Below are 20849 nucleotides of genomic sequence, written 5' to 3'. Positions count from 1 at the left end.
TGCTACTGGAAGTGAAGTCTGAGTAAGACACTGATTTTGTAAAATGTTTTCAAATATTGATTTTAAATCATCACAAAATAAAAATAAAAAAAAAAACTGATAAAACTATTTTAAAATACCTTTAAATTAGAAAAATGTTTTCAAATGCTACAATTCAAAGAATATCTTCATTTTTGTGTGATGTTTAAAGAGCATTGAGTATTCTAGAGCATTTGTAATGTTTAAAACCAGATTTTAATGTCTTCTAATGGTTACTGTAATAATAAAGGTCATTTTTTTCTTATATAATTTTGTTAATTAAGGAATTATGCATTTGAAGAAGGTTAACAATTTAACAAAATCTATTTAGTACATTCATGTTTGTGAAAATTGCAACACCACGAAAGAATTGTGCAAATTGAACCAAACTTACAGGAAATGTAAAGTGAGTTAAGACATGCAAATGAGTAGAATTACAAAGTGATGCACATGCATGGAACAAGAACCAGCTCCTTATCAGCTGCTTGTTCCAGGTACATAAAGGACTGTAAAGACGCATTGAAATCCGTTTATCTTCCTATGTCTGTGGTAAATGTTTCACTGGTGGTTAATATACCTTGTCAAAAGTGGAGGAAGCCATACCAAGAACTAATGGACGAGGCCACATCATCAGTATGCGAGAGGGGGGATTTTCGTATCGAGAAATCACAGCCCGCACGCAATGTAATGCCACAACAGTGATGCTTGTTTGGAAGAAATGGACAGAGAACCAAGTAAGGCAAAAACTTGGCAGTAGGGCAAGAAATAACACAATGGCATGGGACAACAGACACCTCATCCACATGGCTGTGACAGACCGTACAGTGTCCTCTCGTGTGTTAGCACAATGTTGAAGCATGGCTACAGGTGTTTTGTTGTCTAGCTCCACAGTTTATCACCGTCTTCTGCAGTATAAACTGCATGCAAGGGTTCCTCTATCCAGGATTCCCCTCTGATTCACAGACGCCTTTGACTTCAATGAGCTCAGCAACACAGTGTGTGGCGTGCCCAGTGGTAACAAGTTGTTTTTTCCGATGAATCTCGCTACAATCTGCAGTACAATGATGGAAGAGTACGTGTCAGACATTACAGAGGGGAACGTCTGCTCCCACAGTGTGTTATCCAGCATCATACTGCACAAACGCTTGGCATCATGGTGTGGAGAGCTATTGGGTATAACTGTCGATCCCATCTAGTGCACATTGCAGGCAATCTTAACAGTGATTGCTACATGAAGGAATTTGTGAAGCCAGAGGTCCTCCCCCTTCTTTGACGTATTCCAGGAGCCGTATTTCAGCAGGATAATGCCCGTGCACATGTTTCTCAGACTGCACAAGCCTTCTCAGTGCACAACAGGTTTCACTTCTTCCATGGCCTGCTTATTACCCAGATATGTCGCCCATCAAGCATATCTGAGATTTCATTGGTCAGCGACTTGCTTGTACAGCTGGTGGGGCACACAATAAGACTGAACTTTGGCGTCAAGTCAAAGCCATCTGGAATACCATTTCCCAGGATTACATTCAGAACCTGTATGATCCAATGCCATGAAGTGTACAGGCTCTCATCGCTCAGCGTGGCGGACACACAAAATACTGATTTCCAATGTTCTTTTTGTTTTTTTGTCTTGTAAATTTGATCGTTTATTTGTACCATTATCAGTAATATGTGGAATAAATTTCATTAATTTCTGACAATTCCTTCATGGTGTTGCAATTTTCACAAACATGAGTTATAGTATCATCATCATTAAAGTAATTAATGATAATTGTTTTATCATTTCTGCATCAGATTAAGACCAAATGAGTCATCAACGAAAGTGAATAGCTAATGCATGGGGGTGAGAACAAAGGTAATAAGAATGTGGATATCGACAGGTAGGAGTGAACAAAAGTCACTTGGTGCTGGGACGTTGACAAGAAAGAAGCAAGGACAAAAGATTCATAAACCCCAGAACAGAATGAATTTTGGGGTACAAACAAACTTGGTGTTGATAACAATGACAGCTTTAGATCTATAACAGACTAATATTCCCATTAGCCATAACATGAATCTAAAAGATCTTCAGGCAATGAATGATTATCTATTAACAAACTAAAGCATAAAAATACTAAAATTTTAATCATAGTGACTTAATACTGAAACTAAATTTTAAACTTACCAATGAAATGTTTTGTAACCTTAATGTCATTTTTTACTGAATTTTTCTGTGGCACGCATATTATCCAGCATTTCTTTTGCGCTTCAAGAAATTTATTCCGAAATGTTAACTGTAAAAAGTTTTTTAAAATTAAAATTTCTAATTTATGTAAACAAATTTGATGATAAAAATTTTAATTCAATAAAACTACAAGAACTTGAATTTGACTTAATATAAATTTTAATATTGACAATTTCAACATTATATTTATTTGTTTTACATCATGACATCATCAAGAAGATGAATTTTACCTTAGCAGTGAAATGAAGCAAGATACCAGATAATTGAAAATGACAAACATCTGTTAGACAGACACGATAAGGCAAATATTCAATACTCATAATGAATAACAGTTTGAGATAAGATCCATACACATTAGAAAGACATTGAAATCATATCATAAAGTACTCAGCAAATCACTATACATATACATATACTTAACACCTTATTCTTGATGGAATTTTAATTCAAATGTATTCTAAACCTGAAGATGGCCTGTGAATCAGGCTGAAAACGTTTGTTTGTTTCAAATAAATTATATTTCTCAGCAAGAATAAGGTGTTAAGTATATGTATATGGACATTGAAATCATTGAAATAAAGAACTAAGGAGCATAAATATGATGTAATCCACCATACACCACAGCTCTTGCATCTCTACCTAACCAACAAAATGATAAAGACCTTTGGCACCCAGTTAATTTACCAAGTTGATTCAAGATTCATATTTAACTAATTATACAAAAATAAAATTTCAAACAGGGACATGCTAAGATGCACGCTTTCTGTTAAGTGCATGGAAAGTTTTATATGAAAGATCTGGTCTGATGGGAGTATGGCAATGCAGGTTTGCACATCACTAATGGACTGTGCATATGGGGTTTTTCAAAGTTTCATCAATGTGTCTATCATCAACTTTCTGGCAGATTACCTTCTCCTATTTTGATATAGGATGTGAACAGTAATTCACATTCTATATATAAATAATGCAATTACAATCCATTGAATATTTAAATTTTTTATAATTAATGAATTAGCTCCAAGAGTTAATAAACTGTTTCATTTATGATCAAAATCTTAAAATTAAGCTAAATAAATTCTACATTACATTTAATTCTTTTTTATGTAGAAAACATTTTGTTTTCAACACAGAAAGTTGGACTGAAATATGCCCCACGTTAAAGGAGATATAGTCTAACTTCTATTTATATAAACAAATTTTTTAAATAAAATACATTAAAACTTTCAACACCTAATTGACTTTTGTCCACCTTTCTGTTCATAACAGAAGTTTCATTTTTCTTTTTCATTACTTTCACCATCATCTTTTTGATGAATTAATAATTAATCAACATTATGTTTTGACATAATTTTTATGTTTCATTTAAAGTATCACATCCAACCTATTTGTTATTTAGAATTTAATTAAAATGAGATTTTTACAACTAAAAAGATATATGGTATATTATTTATTTTAATTATATATCCTATTTATACTTTTTGGTATATTCAAATTCCTAATAAAAATTTAATTTTTTGTAATCTGTCTTATTCTTCACTACATGATAACCATGTTAAAATACAGTATAGCTGCCAGCATATACTTCCTAATAGTGGACAAACTTCTTGATCCCAACAGTGTCTGCTATTCAGAGGTTATATTGTATATATATAGTATTTGGTATTTGTCTTATTAATTTTTATAAACTGAAAATCAAATTCAAAACTTACATTTTCTTCTCTTTTAAAGAAAAGTTTGATATTTTTACTAACTTTTAACTAAAACAGTTCTAGAAAGATATGATTATGAAAAGACTCTACATTATAATTTCACATCTCCGTACTTCAAAAACATGCTATTTTTCCTTAAATAATACTAAACAAACAAGTACATCTTACACAGCAAGAAATTTATAGACTATATCATGAGCATCTTACAAATAAATTAAAGATAAAATTATTATTTCAACATTTATAAGATTCTCTTATAAAGTAGATATTTCAATCATTTTGCAATCACTTATGAATTGGCATGTAAATTGTTCTATGTACTTATATCTATCAGATTTACCGGAATCTCATTATTGCATAGCTGCTGTATTGCTAGCTGTGTTGTAATAGAATCATGAGGGTAAAGTACTTTTATCTAATGTCTAAAAACATAAATTACAATTCAAATTATCATTTTAATTTTCATTAATATTTCAAAATTTTTATTTATGTTATCTATAATATTACTCAACTGTTAAAATTTTACTTGAACAATACAAAATAAATCATTATGTAAGGACTGTGACTGGTTTCTCTTTACAAAGAGACTGTTTAGATATGAACAGTTGATGTAAATCTTGTAAGAACCTAACTAGGTTTATTCAATGTTGCTATCCAAAAACCTTTTTTTTTTTTATTATAAATCCAGCAGACTATATTTTTTAAACAAAACTAACCTTTTTGGCTGCTTTTATCAACCATCTTCAGGTTTTAACTATGCATTAACCAAATAAATTTTACCATCTAGAAACTAAAATGACACATGGATCAATTCAATTTATTCAAACATTGAGTAATAAATCAATTGAGAAATAAACAGAAAATGTAAAGTATTATAAATATCACTAAAGATGAAAGCAGCCAAAGTTGTTTGTTTTATTAAAAAATAATTTTCCAGATCAGAAACATTTTTGGATAGCAACAGTTGATCAACAGAAAATACATCTATAATTGGCACCATATTAAATAAATACATACAGTTGATGTTCTACAAAACATTACATTAGTGTCTAGGTTAAATTTTTAACTGAGTTAAGGATGTTTTCAAGTAAAACTGATAGAAATATAAAAATTTTAATATTTCAAAAAATTATCCTCATTAAAAGTTGTTCATTTGCACTATGTGTATTTGGTTTATTTTTTATATCATAATCTAACTATGCATCATTAAGAATTAAATTCCAGGAATGAACCAATTACAAATATGTGAAAGCATTTGAAAATAAGATTCATGTACGAGAGCTAAACAATCCAACTTTTCTATTTTATCTCATTCACATATCTGTAATTTGCATGCTTTCATATTAAGATTTTAAACACAATGTAATGTGTATTGCTATTGTAATGGCAGAGAAAAAAAGCAAACAGTAAACTTTAATATAAGTTTTATAAAAGAATAAACAAAACTTATATATATATATATATATATATATCAATGATAAAGACATTACCAATGTCAGATATGAAGTAATATGCTAAATTTCAAGTCATTCAACTTCAAGAAATATTGATAATCTGTTGAAAATAAAGAAATCATAACACCATGTCAGAAGTGGCAGATATACAAGGGTTAATAGTGCTTAAGTCCAGGGTCCTCCAACTTTTAGAGGCTCCAAAACACAATACCAATATAAAATTTCTTTTTGACTGAATAAAGATTGAAAACTTGCCAAGTGTTGATAAAGAAGGTCACTTCATTGTGCCAGTATACAAACATAAATAACAACACGGTTTCAATAAAACAACAATAAAATTTCTTGTTAAAAGTAAAAAAATAATTGTAATGTGGTCACTGGTCAACACAAACTTTCTTATACCTACTCAATGCTTTACTTAATTAACTTATATTTAAAGCTTGTAAAAGTCAATAGTGGTTAACTAGGACATTGCGCAACTTTGTCATATCGTGATAGAATTCAGGCAGAGCAGAAAAGAAAGAAGTGGTCCTTGCATTTGTTAGACACAGAAAAAGCAATCCTTGTACCTAATGGTCGTGGACAGGTGAACTTTGCACTTGTCATCACGAAAAAGGCACCTGCCAGTCTCAGGAGAGGTGATCCTTGTACTAGATGCCATACAGAGATCCAACACAGAAAGGCAATCCAAGAACAAAGCAATGGATGCCAATGCCTACCAGTGGCTAAGTGGATAAAACCACTGAACATTGGTAGTTGGTTGACAGTTCATGGCTGGAGAACAGGTTAGCTACGTGGAGAACACCTAAATAAAGGCCATTTTCCCATAAAAGACTTTCCGAGAGGTATTTCCCCTTGGCAGATTGCTGACGTGTCGCATTTCCATATACGAATAAAACCAAATCTAAAGCAATCACTGCCAATTGCTTTGTTTTCGTGTTCTGTTTGTTTTTTGCATCTATATTTTATTTTGCCCCTAAATGCCATTAGGCATACTCAAGGAGTATGGACATTGTCACTTTGACCCCACTTTATATAGAAAATGAAATCATGAACTCCTATTTCCTACATTTACATTTCTAGATTCTTCATTACAATCAATAGAAAATGACAAAGTTTTATTAAAATAGGCCCATAAAATTTTGAGAATGAAATCTATTCTATAAGCCACACAGAAGATATGATAGCAACCTTCGGACATTGTGCAACAAAGTGATGCAATTTCTCTTTGTGCATGCTCACGAAACCACCTTACATCTCAAAAATAAAGTCATGGACCCTCATTTTTTTTAAATTATATTTTTGAATTCCTCATCACAATTAAAGAATAATGGCAAAGTTTAATCAAAATTAATCAAACAGATTGATAACGAACACAATTCTGTAAGCCACATAGAAGAGGCTTCACTAATGCTCTGCCTCAATTAAATGTTACTTTACGCATAAAAAATAAATAAAATTATTTAAAAATTTTTAAAAAGGAGTCTGAAGAAATCTCAAGCTCAGCCCAGAACCCCAGAAAGTTAGAAATGCCCCTGTATGCCAGCTCAGGTAATGAATAAAGAATACTATAAATTTTCGATTATTTAGTTAAGAATTAACTTAATAAGATCATAATTTCAAAAACAAGCTAGATAGTTTGGTTCTATAATGTTTTATAAAACTTTCTTAATTCATACCCTTCTCAATACTAAAGAATGCCATATAGTAAGAACTATCCCTCTTACACTTCTAATTTATTACATGCAGAGTATTTTTGGATCCTCAAAATCAAACTCATGCTAAAATGTAGGCATTTCAAAAATACAGATGACATTAAATGCAATGTGACAAACAATTAAAAGCAAAAAATTAATGAATTTTTTAAAATATTTAAGATAACTAACAGAAAATGCAACTATAGTTTAAGATTTTTACACACAGCTATTCAGAACAATCTAATATATGCTTTCCATTAAATTTATGTCATTTAGGAACTAAACTGTCAAATCTTTTATATTTACAAAAAACAAATACAGTCGACCCCCTATAACACTGTTGATAATTCCATTTTATATGAATTTCATGTTGTACGAGTCACTTAGATTTTATAAATACGTGTGCCGGGCTGTGAATGGTTCACATATTTGTAAAATCTAAGTGACTTGTACAACATGGAATTCATATAATATGGAATTATCTACAGTGTCATGTGGGGGTCTACTGTATATGTTATCAAAATTAGTCCAGTTATAATGGATTTCAAAAATGTATAATTTTGAAGTTAAGTTGTTAAGTTCTTATATGTGAAGAAAAATCTTTAAACAATCCAGCAAATCGTTTTTAATATCTTAAAAACACTTTCGAACGCTTTAAGCGATCATCTTCAGTTATCATTTTGAATAAAATGAAGAATTCGAAATTGTGTAAAATAATAATTCAAAAAGCGGTTACACAAATTTACGTTAAGATTTAACAAGCTTAAATAATCGCAAAGATTATACAAGTTAATTAAAAGGAAATATAGAACTAAAATAAAATATACACATCCAGTAAAAATTATCCTAATTAATTTTCCCGCTTATATAAACTATGTCAACTCATCGTAGAATAATTTCCACGCTGATGACAATCTGTCAGCATCCCTATGATTGATACAGCTTGTGTGCAACTGCACCTTGTGAATTTCTGAGCTTGTGAAATCATTCTACGATGAGTTGACATAGTTTATATAGGTGGGAAAGTTAATTAAGATAATTTTTACTGAATGTGTATATTTTATTTTAGTTCTATATTTCCTTTTAATTAACTTGTATAATCTTTGCGATTATTTAAGCTTGTTAAATCTTAACGTAAATTTGTGTAACTGCTTTCTGAATTATTATTTTATGCAATTTTGAATTCTTCATTTGATTCAAAATGATAACTGAAGATGATCGCTTAAAGCGTTCAAAAGCATTTTTAAGATATTAAAAACGATTTGCTGGATTGTTTAAAGGTTTTGTTTTTACTTATACTTATATTGTAGTTCCAGTAAGAAGGTATTTATTTATATGTGAAGCGCTTGCATAACATGCTGATGTCGACATAAAGTGTAAATGCATGTAAAGTGCAATGCTCTGTAATAGAAATATACAAATAAGAGATTCGTTTTTGATGAACTATGACTTTCATTTAAATGTGTAATTAATAATTAAAAATTAATTTTTACTATGTATCTATTCAGTCAGAGTGGCCACTGAAAATCATGTGTCATAGTTTGCCGACCCTTACTTTACAGCATAACTAATAAAATATCTACTTAAAAGTCTAAAATTTGGAATATAAAATCATGACAAATTGAGTCTTGCTGATACACAAATAATAAAATTAATCCATTACAATATATATATGTAATGGATTAATTTATCAACATATCAAAATATTTAATAGTAAGATTACCAAATGGATAGCATATATGATGTGAAACACACATTCATAAGGTTATTCATTGATATTTATTTAAAACACATGGTACATTCTAGCAGTAAGACCCTGCTTAGCACTGCCTCGCTTAATGCTGATTTGATATAAAACGGTCTGCTCAAAGCCTAAAAAAAAGCTCAAAATTTATACTGATTTTAATTATTGCAGCATTTTATTGATTCGTATATACAATTATTTGCAAACACAAACCAATCAGCAAAACATGGCAAAAAAGTGTACTTTCTTTAAATCTATGTTTGTTTGGTGCAATTTTGGAAAAAATATATCATCATGGATGCCATAGGAAATATCGACTTCACTTGGCAAGAATTAACTAATAAATGCACAAACAAAGTGTAGAAGAAGTTATGGTTGAAGGTATCCAAGAATTCTCAACCAGAAGAGCCTATCACTGTATTGTTAAGTTAACCAAACTCAACCTAATCAATATAGCAGGACTAGGAGATATAGATGAGCAGGATACTGAAGAGTGACAGTAGGTTTCTGGTGAGAGCCTTACCAATGACAACCTTCAAGAACTGGCAGAACATGGAATTCATGTGGAACTGGAAAATAGAGATTCTGAAAACAAAGAACCCAAAGAATTTCTCTACAGATTTCCTTAGTAAAAGTTTGGTAACAATAACCAAAATTGTTGATCAAATTGTAACGAATGATCCAGATTTTGAACGGAGTGCAAGAGCAAAACGAGGCATTTTGGATGCAATCTTCTGCTATTGACATTTGCTTAACAAAAGGAAAAACGTGACAAATGAAACTATGCGACTTTATCGCAAAAAGCAAGAATTTCAGAAAAGCCACAACCTTCATCACAAAAAATGAACTTTACATTTTTGTGTGTATATATTTGTATGTTATTTAACATATATTATTATACAAATTAATATAAAAATAACTTAAAGTAAAATCTGTTTATTTTTGGTCGCGTGTTCCCCTATCCCTATTTACTCCATGTTAAAATGACTTCATTTAACACTGTTTCACTTAGTGCTTTATTGTCTAGGAATGCATTCCCCATGTTAAGCAGGGCCTTACTGTATTTACTACAAGTAAATACAGAGTGCAAAGTTCTTTGTATCAACAAATTAAAAGAAACCTTTATAAAAATAGATCTGTTTTGCATGTGTCTAAAAAAGATGTAAGGAATATAAAGCAGAATATACTAAAGCTAATTACACCTGAGCTTGTGAATGAAAAATACTAATCTTCTGTCATCCACACATTCAGATACACCTGTACATGTGTAGCCAGCTTAACAGTCACATCACTGGACTTTTACTTCCATTTAGTTTTTTGCTTGTATAGAAATTTCAGCTTTTTGTTCTTAAGTGATCTATTACTTAAGAACAAAAAGCTGAAATTCTAAACAAAAACTTTGTTATTCAAACTTTCACTTAAAGGTTAGAATAAAGTAACAAAAAAACATGGGCAATCTGCCAAACCAAGGGTACCTACTGAGAAAACTTTGGAAAATGGCTCTGTTAAGATATTAGATAGTGCAGAAAAGTTTGAAAACTCTATATGGCCAGCCCATTAGTCAGACTCAAACCTATAACAAACTATCAGTGTTCAATAGTTTTATCATTTTGTCATTGGTAGGCCACTTAAAAAGAAAATTTCGGTTGAATTATCTTTGAAGGAATTAACTTGACCTCTTTAAAGAAAGCCTACAACTCTAGTAAGATATGACATCAACAAGAAAAAATCTTGTCATTGGTAATGTATCTAATTTTACTTTAGAGTTAGCAGTAGGATCTGAATATATCATATTCTTTATATTCCTGCTGTATAGATCCATCATAGCATAGAGGAATTCTAGCATACTACTCACCACTTTCATATTTAGTCACTGCTTACATTTTACTTAATGATCAGAGGATGAGACAGTCATAACCTCTATATAAACAAAGAGCTGGCATTTGCATTTGATCTTCAAAGATAATTTGCTATGACAAGCAATTTATAACTGTTATAGTACTTATACTATATATATAATACAATAATTATTACAGTATAATCATCATTCAAAATAAATTGAAGAATCTCAAAAACATCTAAAAGTTAATACACCAGACCAGGGGTGGGGAACCCTTGGCAGATGTGTCAATGTCGCAAGCCAACAACTTTTTACCTGGCATGCAACCCAGGCTCATCTTAAAAAAAATAAATGTCAAACATCTTTTCAAAGTTGTATATTTTTAACTTAATAGAATACAATTTTATTGAGTAGCAAGGAACTAAATAAAAATACAACAAAAACAAACAATAAGTAATAAACGAAACAAACATCCTATAAGAGATCAATCTCTGTGATATACAGTCGACCCCCCCTATAAGATATAGATACGTTCCAATTTATTAGGAATCCGATTTCTTACAAGTCGTTCCAATCACAGCCCGACACGTGTCAAGTTTACGGACTACTAAGTCTACGGCTGATTGAAAGGTTTTCTTCCATAAAATTAATCGATTCTACACTAATCCGACTCAACATTTCCAAAATACTTATATTTTTTCGTAGTTTTATAGGAATCGTAATTATAGGGGGGTCGACTGTACTGACTTACAAGTTTTATCTTGCTGATCTAGTCATTCCTTGCACAGAGGGGTATCAGATTAGAAATAGTGTTGGATTACTGAATGTGTACAGATCTAAAGGCAATAAATGACATGACTCATCACAGTTTGATACTGATTCTTTTTGGGGGCAAATAATACATTGCACTGACATACAACACTGTACACAGAAACAAAATCCAAGTAAACAGGAAAACAGGATATGTGACATGACTAACATTTTCATGAAAATAGAAGTGCATAAGCAATCACACTGGGGATATGTTGAATAATTGAAAAGACAGATGTATTAATAATAATAATAAAATCTAATTTGTTGATTGAGATTTATTTTTATTTTTTAAAAAATTGAAATTACAGTATATGTGCCTAGTATAATTATTTCATAGATCTATAACTGCTGGATCAAATATGTTAACCCACATAAAAAACCAGTTTACCAATTAACAAGTGTGAATATGATTAACATTTGAGTAACGTTTTCGTAACCCCTTCTGGGCTCTTCTTCAGGCTTCTTTTTAATTTGGAACAGGCTGGCAGTTACCATTCGATTTTATATTCAAACATTAAGAGATTTCGATTACCGTATGTGCACGTGTTCCCCATAAGATTTTTAAATATGTTTGAACAATATGACGAGTTCGAATGTAGAGAACCCATGTGCATGTGTTCCCGTTTAAATATGACTGAAAATTAAATATAATTGTCTAGTAAAGCCTGCCATGCCATCGAAAGACACATCTCCTCCTTAAAATTGTGCAGTTAAGTATGTTAACCTGCAAATTATAATCAGTTATTATTAAAAAACACAAAACCTAATTATAATTTGATTGAAAAAAACTGATATTTAGTAAAATGATGACATGTCAACTAATTGTTAAACTTGAAATATACAGGATGATTAATTATTTTAAGGAAATTCAATTAAAGTTCAGTATACTTATAATATTAATATCCAGACAATTCAATTAATACTTCAAAATATATTATTAAAGTAATAAAATTCAATAAAGTTTGTTTATTTGTTCCATGCAGCCAAGTAATTCTGTTGATAAACAATGTGAAAAGCTGAAATTAAAGTTTTTTTATTAAAAGATAGGAAAATGATTTAGCCTCAAAGGAATTATATAACATAATTTATTAAATAATTTACATTTAAACTTCAAAAACATGATTAATTCATCAAATATGTAAATTATGAGGAAATAATATTAAATTTTCTGTAATTTTAATTAAAGAGTTTAAAAGATAATTTATATTATAATAACAAATCAAATGGGAAAAAATAATTCAATACGTTATAAATAATCAAATTACCTGCAACTGTTTGTAAAAAGGGTTAAAATCTAAATCATCTGATTTGGCTGACATCTTGAAACCGATGACGAAATAAACAACTTTGAAAATGAAATAGATTATTTATACTTAAACATAAAATTATAAAAAAAAGGAAATTTAAATTAATAAATGTAAGTTTATAAAATTAAAAAATAAAATAAAATCTACTAACTTTTATGCATTTTTTTTAAATTAAAAAAAATTTTTTTTTTGAATAACTTAACAAATCTTTTATTTCGAAATTAATTCGTTTATAACTAAATTATTTCTTAAAACGAACCAATTAGAGTTAGCGTAAGTTAAATATGTTATAAATTGTAATTATAAAGTAAAATCGAAAATGAGGGGGCGCTGTTATCGTTGATGACATCATGAATAGCATCACCAACAACTCTTATCAAAATGGCAGCAACAAGGAGGCTTCAGAAAGTAAGATTCTCGTTTGAAATTTTGAAAATTCTTTATAATTTTGAAGGATTTTATTATTAAATTATGTTTACACTTAATTAATGCAATGTTTTAAGTGTTTTATATAAGTTTTATACATTATTTAATTGGAAAATTTGTATAGTTTTGAATTCAAAAAATTCACTTCCTAACATATAATGTAATAAGCCTAATAAGTTAAATTTAAAGAATTTTAATTTCTTTATTTTAAAATTAGAAAATAATATTTTTTCAAAATAAAATTCTATTTTTGTTCTGTTCTAATTATTATTTTTTTAATTTTGTTTTTAATTTCAAATTATACAGGAATGACTCATCATAAAAATTATCATTTAAAAAGTTCCAATTTCTCTCCTGTTTGTGGTCTGAAATACTTTCCTATACACAAAATATGCCTATTTAATACATAAAAACTTCATTATTTTAGTTACAAACTGATTTTGTACATTGAATTTTCTAGAAAATACTTTAATTCGTTTAAAATCAGTGCTTTTAATGCTTAAATCTGTGTGTTTTTGGTTGATTTTAAATGGAGGACCCCAATCTTTTTCTTGTGTTGATCCCCTTATGGAGAAAATTCTTTTCAATTGACCCCCCCCAAAATTCTTATTTCCGAAAACTTTCCGTAATGTATCAAGTAAATTATTAAATCAGTTAATGAAATTCCCCCGCGATTGTTGTTGTTTATTATTGCACTTTTACGAGAATTTCAGATAAGTATCGTGATTTTTTCATTGACCCTTGAGGTCTGTAAAGGGAATTTCCTATTTAAATTCTTACCGTTCTTTACTTTGAACTAAAGCTACCTTTTGTTTGGTTTTATTGTTTATATACAAGTTGTGCAACAGAATACACCGTTAAATTGCCTGTAGACTGTATAGATACTTTGTATACAAAATTAGAAGTACTTAAGGCTATTTTTTTCAATTATTGGTTAAAATTATGAAGTATAAGATGAAATTATAGTCAAATCTTTTTGTTATTACATAAAATTCATTTAAAATCAGAGTTTTTAATGCTTAAATATGTCTTTGTAGAAAAGGGCTGGCAGAATTACAATTTAATAAAAAGTAAAATACATCTGGATAAATTTTAAACTGTTTTGCATATTTGTGCAGAGGCATAGCCTATAAAGAAAGGTTGTCTCTGCAATGGAAATAGTTGTCCTGGTGATTGGACATGGCAAGCAAAATTGGACTCGTATCCAGATGTATTTTACTTTTTATTAAAAAGCTTAAATGTGTGTTTGGGTGATTTTTAACTCGTACTGTTTTTATTGTCTGATGATTCAAACTAATACTACTTTTGAATTAATTTTAATTTCCAAATAGATGTTTTGCAACTGAATTGACCTATAAATTGTATGCTACTCTTTGTAAATGTGTTATTTTGCAAGTTCAATGATGGGATACAGCAATAGAACACATGGATGAACTTCCAAGAGGATGATGACTCTTAAGAGGAACTTACATATGGGAAACTGGCCTATATTTAGGTGTTAAACATAAAAAAAAAACCTTAAACTCCACATAGCTTGTGGTCAGGTGCAAACCTAATTATCACTGTTCAATTGTTTCATCCACTGGGCCGCTGGTAGATCTTGCTAAACTTGACTTTCATAACAACATTCCAATTATTAGATGGTTGTGTGAATCATAAAATGAAACTGTAGTTAAATTTTATGTCTGTATTTACATGACAGTTATGAATTGGAAATTAATTGATTAGCATTTGTTTTAAGTACCTCTGTATGCTTACTGGTTTATTTGACTTTGACTCTTGATTTCTGGTCGCAAATACAGTGGGTGATCGGTTAATGAACATAATCCGTTCCAAGACTTTGTTCGCTATCCGAATTGTTCGTTAACCCATTATCAAAATACCATAGGTTTCTATGGAAATTTGATTAATTCGTTCTGGAGACCCCAAAAAAATAAAAAATATATACTTTCTTATTACATTTATTCATATGTAATAATAAAAATACATATATACACGGTCTTGCATTTTTATTAGTCATATTTTTTCCATTTGTGGGGGGTTAAAGAATCTGTCCAATGTTGATTGCTTTTCTGTCTTCATGATTTTTCAGAAGTAATTAATAGCATTGTAATTGTAGAGATATCTAGGCCTATTAACCTCAACCTGGTTTGGATGCCATTTTAAGACTGTTGTTCTGACATCCTTCCACTTCTTCAAAAGATTTTTAATAGCAGATATTGGCATAAATCTGCATTTTCAGAAGAAAACGTAAAAGAATTGTTTCTGTCAGAAATATAAAAGGCTGGAATTACAAGAGAGGGTTTCAAAGTTTGGGGGAATACTATCTGATCAGTATATACTGGGTAGAATGTCTATGTCAACATCTCCCGTGCTCTGAAAAGTTTCGGATTTTTGCCTGAAGACAATTCAGTATTCGTTATTTTACGTCGCTTCTTCTTGTGTTTGTTCAGTGAAGTGTTCGTTGTCTGATCATAAAAATCTTTTGCGAAAGTGTTTGCTATCCGATTTGTTCATTAATCGATCTGTTCATTAACTGATCACCCACTGTATAATGTTAATGACAAACATAACTAGATATATTTAGTAAATCACTTAAATTTATTTATTTAAGAGTTTGTGGAATTTTTTTTTCATATCTAACTACAATGCTATATACTGATAACACTAGCATTTATGCTAATGTTATCACTACATAGCATTGTATAATACTTAAATATATGAAATATATAATAATTTTATGACAAAAAAATGTTTTATAATGAAATTGCAAGTAATGCTATGAAATAATTGAATGTTTAATGTCATTATGAAATGATGCTACTGTGTGAAATTTGTTTTGGTTGAGATGAGAATTATTGAAATTATCTTTAGAAATAGGTTTAAAATAGATTGATGTTTTTAAGGTTTGATAGTCAACTCAATATGTATTGAATCATTAGAAGTGATCTAAATTGTTTATGAATTTGTCTTCTACACTGTTTTATCACAAACATATATATATATATATAATTTATTTGGCAAAAGAAGTTATTAATAATTAATTAACACACAACAAAATTGCTAGATCTTGCTGAATAAGCCATTAAGATCTTAGAGTAGTGTATATATCATTCTTCCTAATGTTAATGCTTTACCGACTCATCTATTTACTCATCCATTAAATTAAAAAGAAAAGTGTTTAGTTTAGAGCAGAGGTCACCAAACTTTTTCAGTGGGCCAGGTAACTGAGAGAATGACAAGTGTGGGCTGCATAACCATTTTGTTCAATATGAAGCATTGAATACACAAAAAATAAAGGCAACTTTTTGGTAAATAAATATTGTTTGTTATCAAAGAAGGCAACATTAGCAATAAGGTAGTATAAACACTGCAATGAAAGTTAAAACATAATTGCTACAGCAGACTCATAGTTGCTTTTATTAGAAACTTTATCATAGATACTTAACAAAAAGCACTCTTATATCAAGTCACCAAAGTTTTTATTTCACTGATTTTCCTAAAAATTATATTACTGTCATATCCAAAAAGATCAGATTGGACAAATTTAGGCATTTTTACTTACTTTAATTTTTTTTACATAGTAAGTTTATCTACAATCTATAATACAGTAGAGCGTTGTTTATCCGAAGGTCAGTTATCCGAAGGAATTCCAGTCGACAAATTTAAATTTTCGCCAGTGCTGTGACGCTGTAATCTTTGGCTATGTCTTCAGCTACTCAAATATTTTACGTTTTTGATACTAAATTAACTTCTGAAGTATAATTTTTTATTGTTTTTATATTTTTCAATATATTTATCTTGTTTGTACAAAATAAAAAAATAATTTTTAACGATACAATAGTCTTCGTTAGCCTTAACATCGACGAAAATTCAACGCGAAGCGACACGCAACGGAGAAAAATGTCAAGATGGGATAAATTAATATATTTTTTCGTACATAATTGGTTATCTGAAAAATAAGTTATCCGAACAACCCCAGTCCCCAATTGATTCGGATAAACGACGCTCTACTGTATTTCCATATAAATAATTATATTTTAATTCATTTGTGGCCATGGTGGGCCAGATGAACTGACCTTGTGGGCCATAGTTTGGTAACTTCTGGTCCAGAGCAAAATTCAGTTTTCTGTCTTTATGCAGACATTGTCTATGCTCTAGTATTTATATTTAATAGATATCATTAATCAAATGCGTCTATTTTAATGAGTTAATTCAGTTATCCCTCATATAATATGCTAGTTATATTCCAAAAAAGTGCAGTGTTATGTGAATCTGTTCTATACAAAACAAATGACTAATACAAAACATGGAGTTAGGTTCTGAAAGCTAACAAAGTATACTATTGTTTTTTGTTACTAAGATAAATATGTTTTAGTAAAGCAATCAATGATGCACTCCAAAAGAAAAGACCTACCAACATAAATTATTCTAAAAAAAATAAATAAGAAAATATTTAAGTTCCAAAGAAAAAGACAAACCCACACCATCATTCAACATACAATCAATTTTTTTCAATTATTTCCAATCAATAATTAATTAATCAAACACAATTAAAAGTACTGTATTATGCATTAATATTAATTTTAGTTAAACTAGGGTGTTTTCTTTTTACAAAACACCTTCATCATCGTAGCTTTTGTTGTTGTTGACCAGAAATACTAGCAAAATTATTATTATTTTTTTTATTATAATTTTTTAAGGATGACAAAATAAAAATGTTTTTAATCGGAAATTTGTTCTAGAGGGTTGCATTTGTTCAGTTGAATACCAAGCAACTTTTTCCCTCTCCCCTTCCCAGAATTTGTGTTTGAATACGAAATTGGTTCAAGTGGGAAACAGTTCAAGTACCAAGATACCACTATATTTCATTCATAATTTTTACAAATAATTACTTATCTGTTGTTAAAAAAGATTAATAACGCTTACCTAAAAATGTTTACATAAACTTTACTAAATATGAAGATTAATCTATAAAAACAAAACACTGTGACAGTCTTAATGTCTGAAAGCAATGATGACAACACCTAGTTGATAGGAAAGCTAGGACAAGGAAGGAAAAAAATTTGCATTATCAGTTTTCATTAAACCTGATGAAAGGCACAAAACAATTTGAAAATTTCAATATTCTAAAATCCATGGCAAATTTGACAACAAACATGCTTGCTTGAATAAAAAGAAAATATTGAATACTGGAGTTTACACTTAAAAATTTGTGAAATTCTGTATGGAGGATTTCCCAAGCTGTGTTAGAGCAAAACCGGAAACTGTTGTATGGGAAATTTTCCCAAATTTTCAACTGTGTTAAAGCAAAACCATATTGTAGAAATGTCGAGTTGTATTGGGATACCTGTATTTTTAAAAGCATCATTAAACAATCGGACTTGTAGAAGACAACTGAATCTATTTTATTATGTACAAATCATCTAAATTTGCTGCATTAAAATAGATATGATAGAATACTAAATAAAATAATATATACTTGTAAATACATATACAGGTAACCCCCATATAACACGGAACTTCTATAGCAAGGATTCACTCTAACACGGTTCGAGAATTGGGAACATCCCCATATAACATGGTGCTTTTATAGCACGAGGTCACTCTAACATGGTTTGGGAATTGGGTAAAACCCCCGTACAACATGAAATGTAATAAAGGGGCATTCTTTTATACCACTGCGTAACTCTCCACGAGCATTCTAATTGTTTTTGTGGCTACTTTGAATGCTCTTTCAACAAATAATCCATTTAATGGTTAAATTTTGCAATTGGGACCCTTCCTTTGCCTCTAAAAGCTCATTTTAGAATTATAGATTTCTCCATCACAATACTATTGATAGTGCAGGTGCCACCATCTTTCTTTCACAGTCATTCCTAAATGCCTACAAACAACAGTGCACTCCAATTGCAGAGCGATCGCTATTAACAAATGCACCCAAAAACTGTTATCAGTTGATGATGCTCATGCTGAAATCATCATATAGGATGAATAATCCTCTGGTAAAATATTTACTTAAATAATAAATAAGTATTTTACCTATAAAAAAAAAGAATAATAAATCCAATTTAAATAAGGATTTAACAGCATGTTTTTTTAATTTTTGGAACCTAACTCCCCTTTTCGCACTAGTTCTTTGTTTCGTATAACAGATTTGCATAACACGGCAATTTTTTGGAACGTAACTCCCGTGTTATACAGAAGTTACCTGTACTAATAAAATATGTACTTATAAACTACTTGTAAATACTACATATAATATACTAAATAAAATATTATATACTTGTTAGTATATAATAATGAAATAAAATCATCTATTTATGTAAATGCTAGGAAATTTACTTATCAGTTTGACAGTTCTACTGTATATTTTGAAGCTACAACTTTTAACATTTATTATGATTAATATATTAAAAAGTCAAAATAAAACTACAAACAAGAGAGAAACTTATCATATCTGATTTTGTTTTAATTTAACACACTTATTTCAACAGAATTAAAAAACTGAGATAATTTTTAAAGCAAGTTTTGGTTATTTATTAAATATTGTTTATTATACATCATTATAATTATAATGTTATATCAGTTAGAATGATTAAAATTACTTGCAAAACATTAAAACTTTCCACAGCTTTTGAAACTGACTAAATTATGAAATCTTAAACACAAAAATTTTGTTAGCAAAATTATAGCTCAAGTAATTCATTTTTAATTGAATTGCTATAAATTTAAAATTAATTAATTTAGAATGTTTAAGGGAAAGAAGCAATAACATGAAGAACTTGAACAACAAAAATCCTGCATACACTATGCATGACATATTGCCTATTAAACTCTGCATCACCCTTTTCTATTTACTTTCATGTGTACTGTACATGTACCAGTACATATAATTTACAGTTTAGTTCTAAATTATATCAGTAATTTAATTGAAAATAGTGGAATTTCAGCTTTAATTCCAACAAAATTTGTCTTACAAGTACAGATTAGACTTAAACACATTTCTGTATATTGATTGTAGAATTTTTGTAGTTTTCTTTGCAACTTAAAATCAACAGGCTTAATTCATTTGCCCATTTCTCACAGATCAAATGGATATACATACCTTTAAAATAAAATATGTTAATGCTTTCAGTAACGCCTTTATTTTAGTTGGGTTGGACAAGTTAGCCTGCGAGTAATCCTGTGTTTTTTTTTTTTCATTTGATGTGGTACGATTTTAATTGCAAAGTTATAATACATATATACAATATTATAAAATGTGATAAAATGTTTCTGAAATGGCTTGATGATGAGTTTGGGGAAGAAAATGTAGGCTCCTTCTTTGCAGACAGAGTGAGGATCTCAGTATGAAAATACTGAGTGTCTAGAAAGAAACCAGATTCTCCTTCACAAGCAACATCAGTATTGAGAGAAAAGTCAGTATTGTCCAAAAATAAATAGAAAAACAGAGTCCGAGGGTGTAACATGTAGCCTACTGCACCAATCTGCAGATACTACATAATAACAGTTTGCAAACAATGCAATTTTAAAAATCCAGACTAAACACATTCAGAACTTGAATGTAAATTATAATTAAGTTTAACAATAATTACAGATATTGATTTACTGTTTCAG

General features: G+C 29.6%; 1 protein-coding gene and 1 long non-coding RNA gene across 2 annotated transcripts in view; one reads left to right on the top strand and one right to left on the bottom strand.

Moving 5' to 3' along the window:
* Positions 1-1948: 1948 nt before the first annotated feature.
* On the bottom strand, positions 1949-12839 carry LOC111619672. Its single transcript, XR_002755805.1, has 2 exons — positions 12762-12839; positions 1949-2288 (listed from the first exon to the last, which is right to left on the bottom strand). It is a non-coding gene; the product is annotated as an uncharacterized LOC111619672 (long non-coding RNA).
* A 236-nt stretch (positions 12840-13075) lies between these two features.
* LOC111619689 (ubiquitin-conjugating enzyme E2 L3) overlaps positions 13076-20849 on the top strand; it is a 31394-nt gene continuing 23620 nt past the window's right edge. The window contains exon 1 of the mRNA XM_023361459.1: positions 13076-13211. Coding sequence (XP_023217227.1) covers positions 13185-13211 — 27 coding nt within the window. The 5' untranslated portion in view covers positions 13076-13184. The remainder of the gene's footprint in view (positions 13212-20849) is intronic.

This window comes from Centruroides sculpturatus, unplaced genomic scaffold, assembly GCF_000671375.1.
Source record: "Centruroides sculpturatus isolate CEXI.00-Female unplaced genomic scaffold, Cexi_2.0 scaffold165, whole genome shotgun sequence".
Classification (NCBI taxonomy): domain Eukaryota; kingdom Metazoa; phylum Arthropoda; class Arachnida; order Scorpiones; family Buthidae; genus Centruroides; species Centruroides sculpturatus.
The sequence above is the reverse complement of the archived record's forward strand: the minus strand, read 5'-3'. Positions and strand labels throughout refer to the sequence as shown.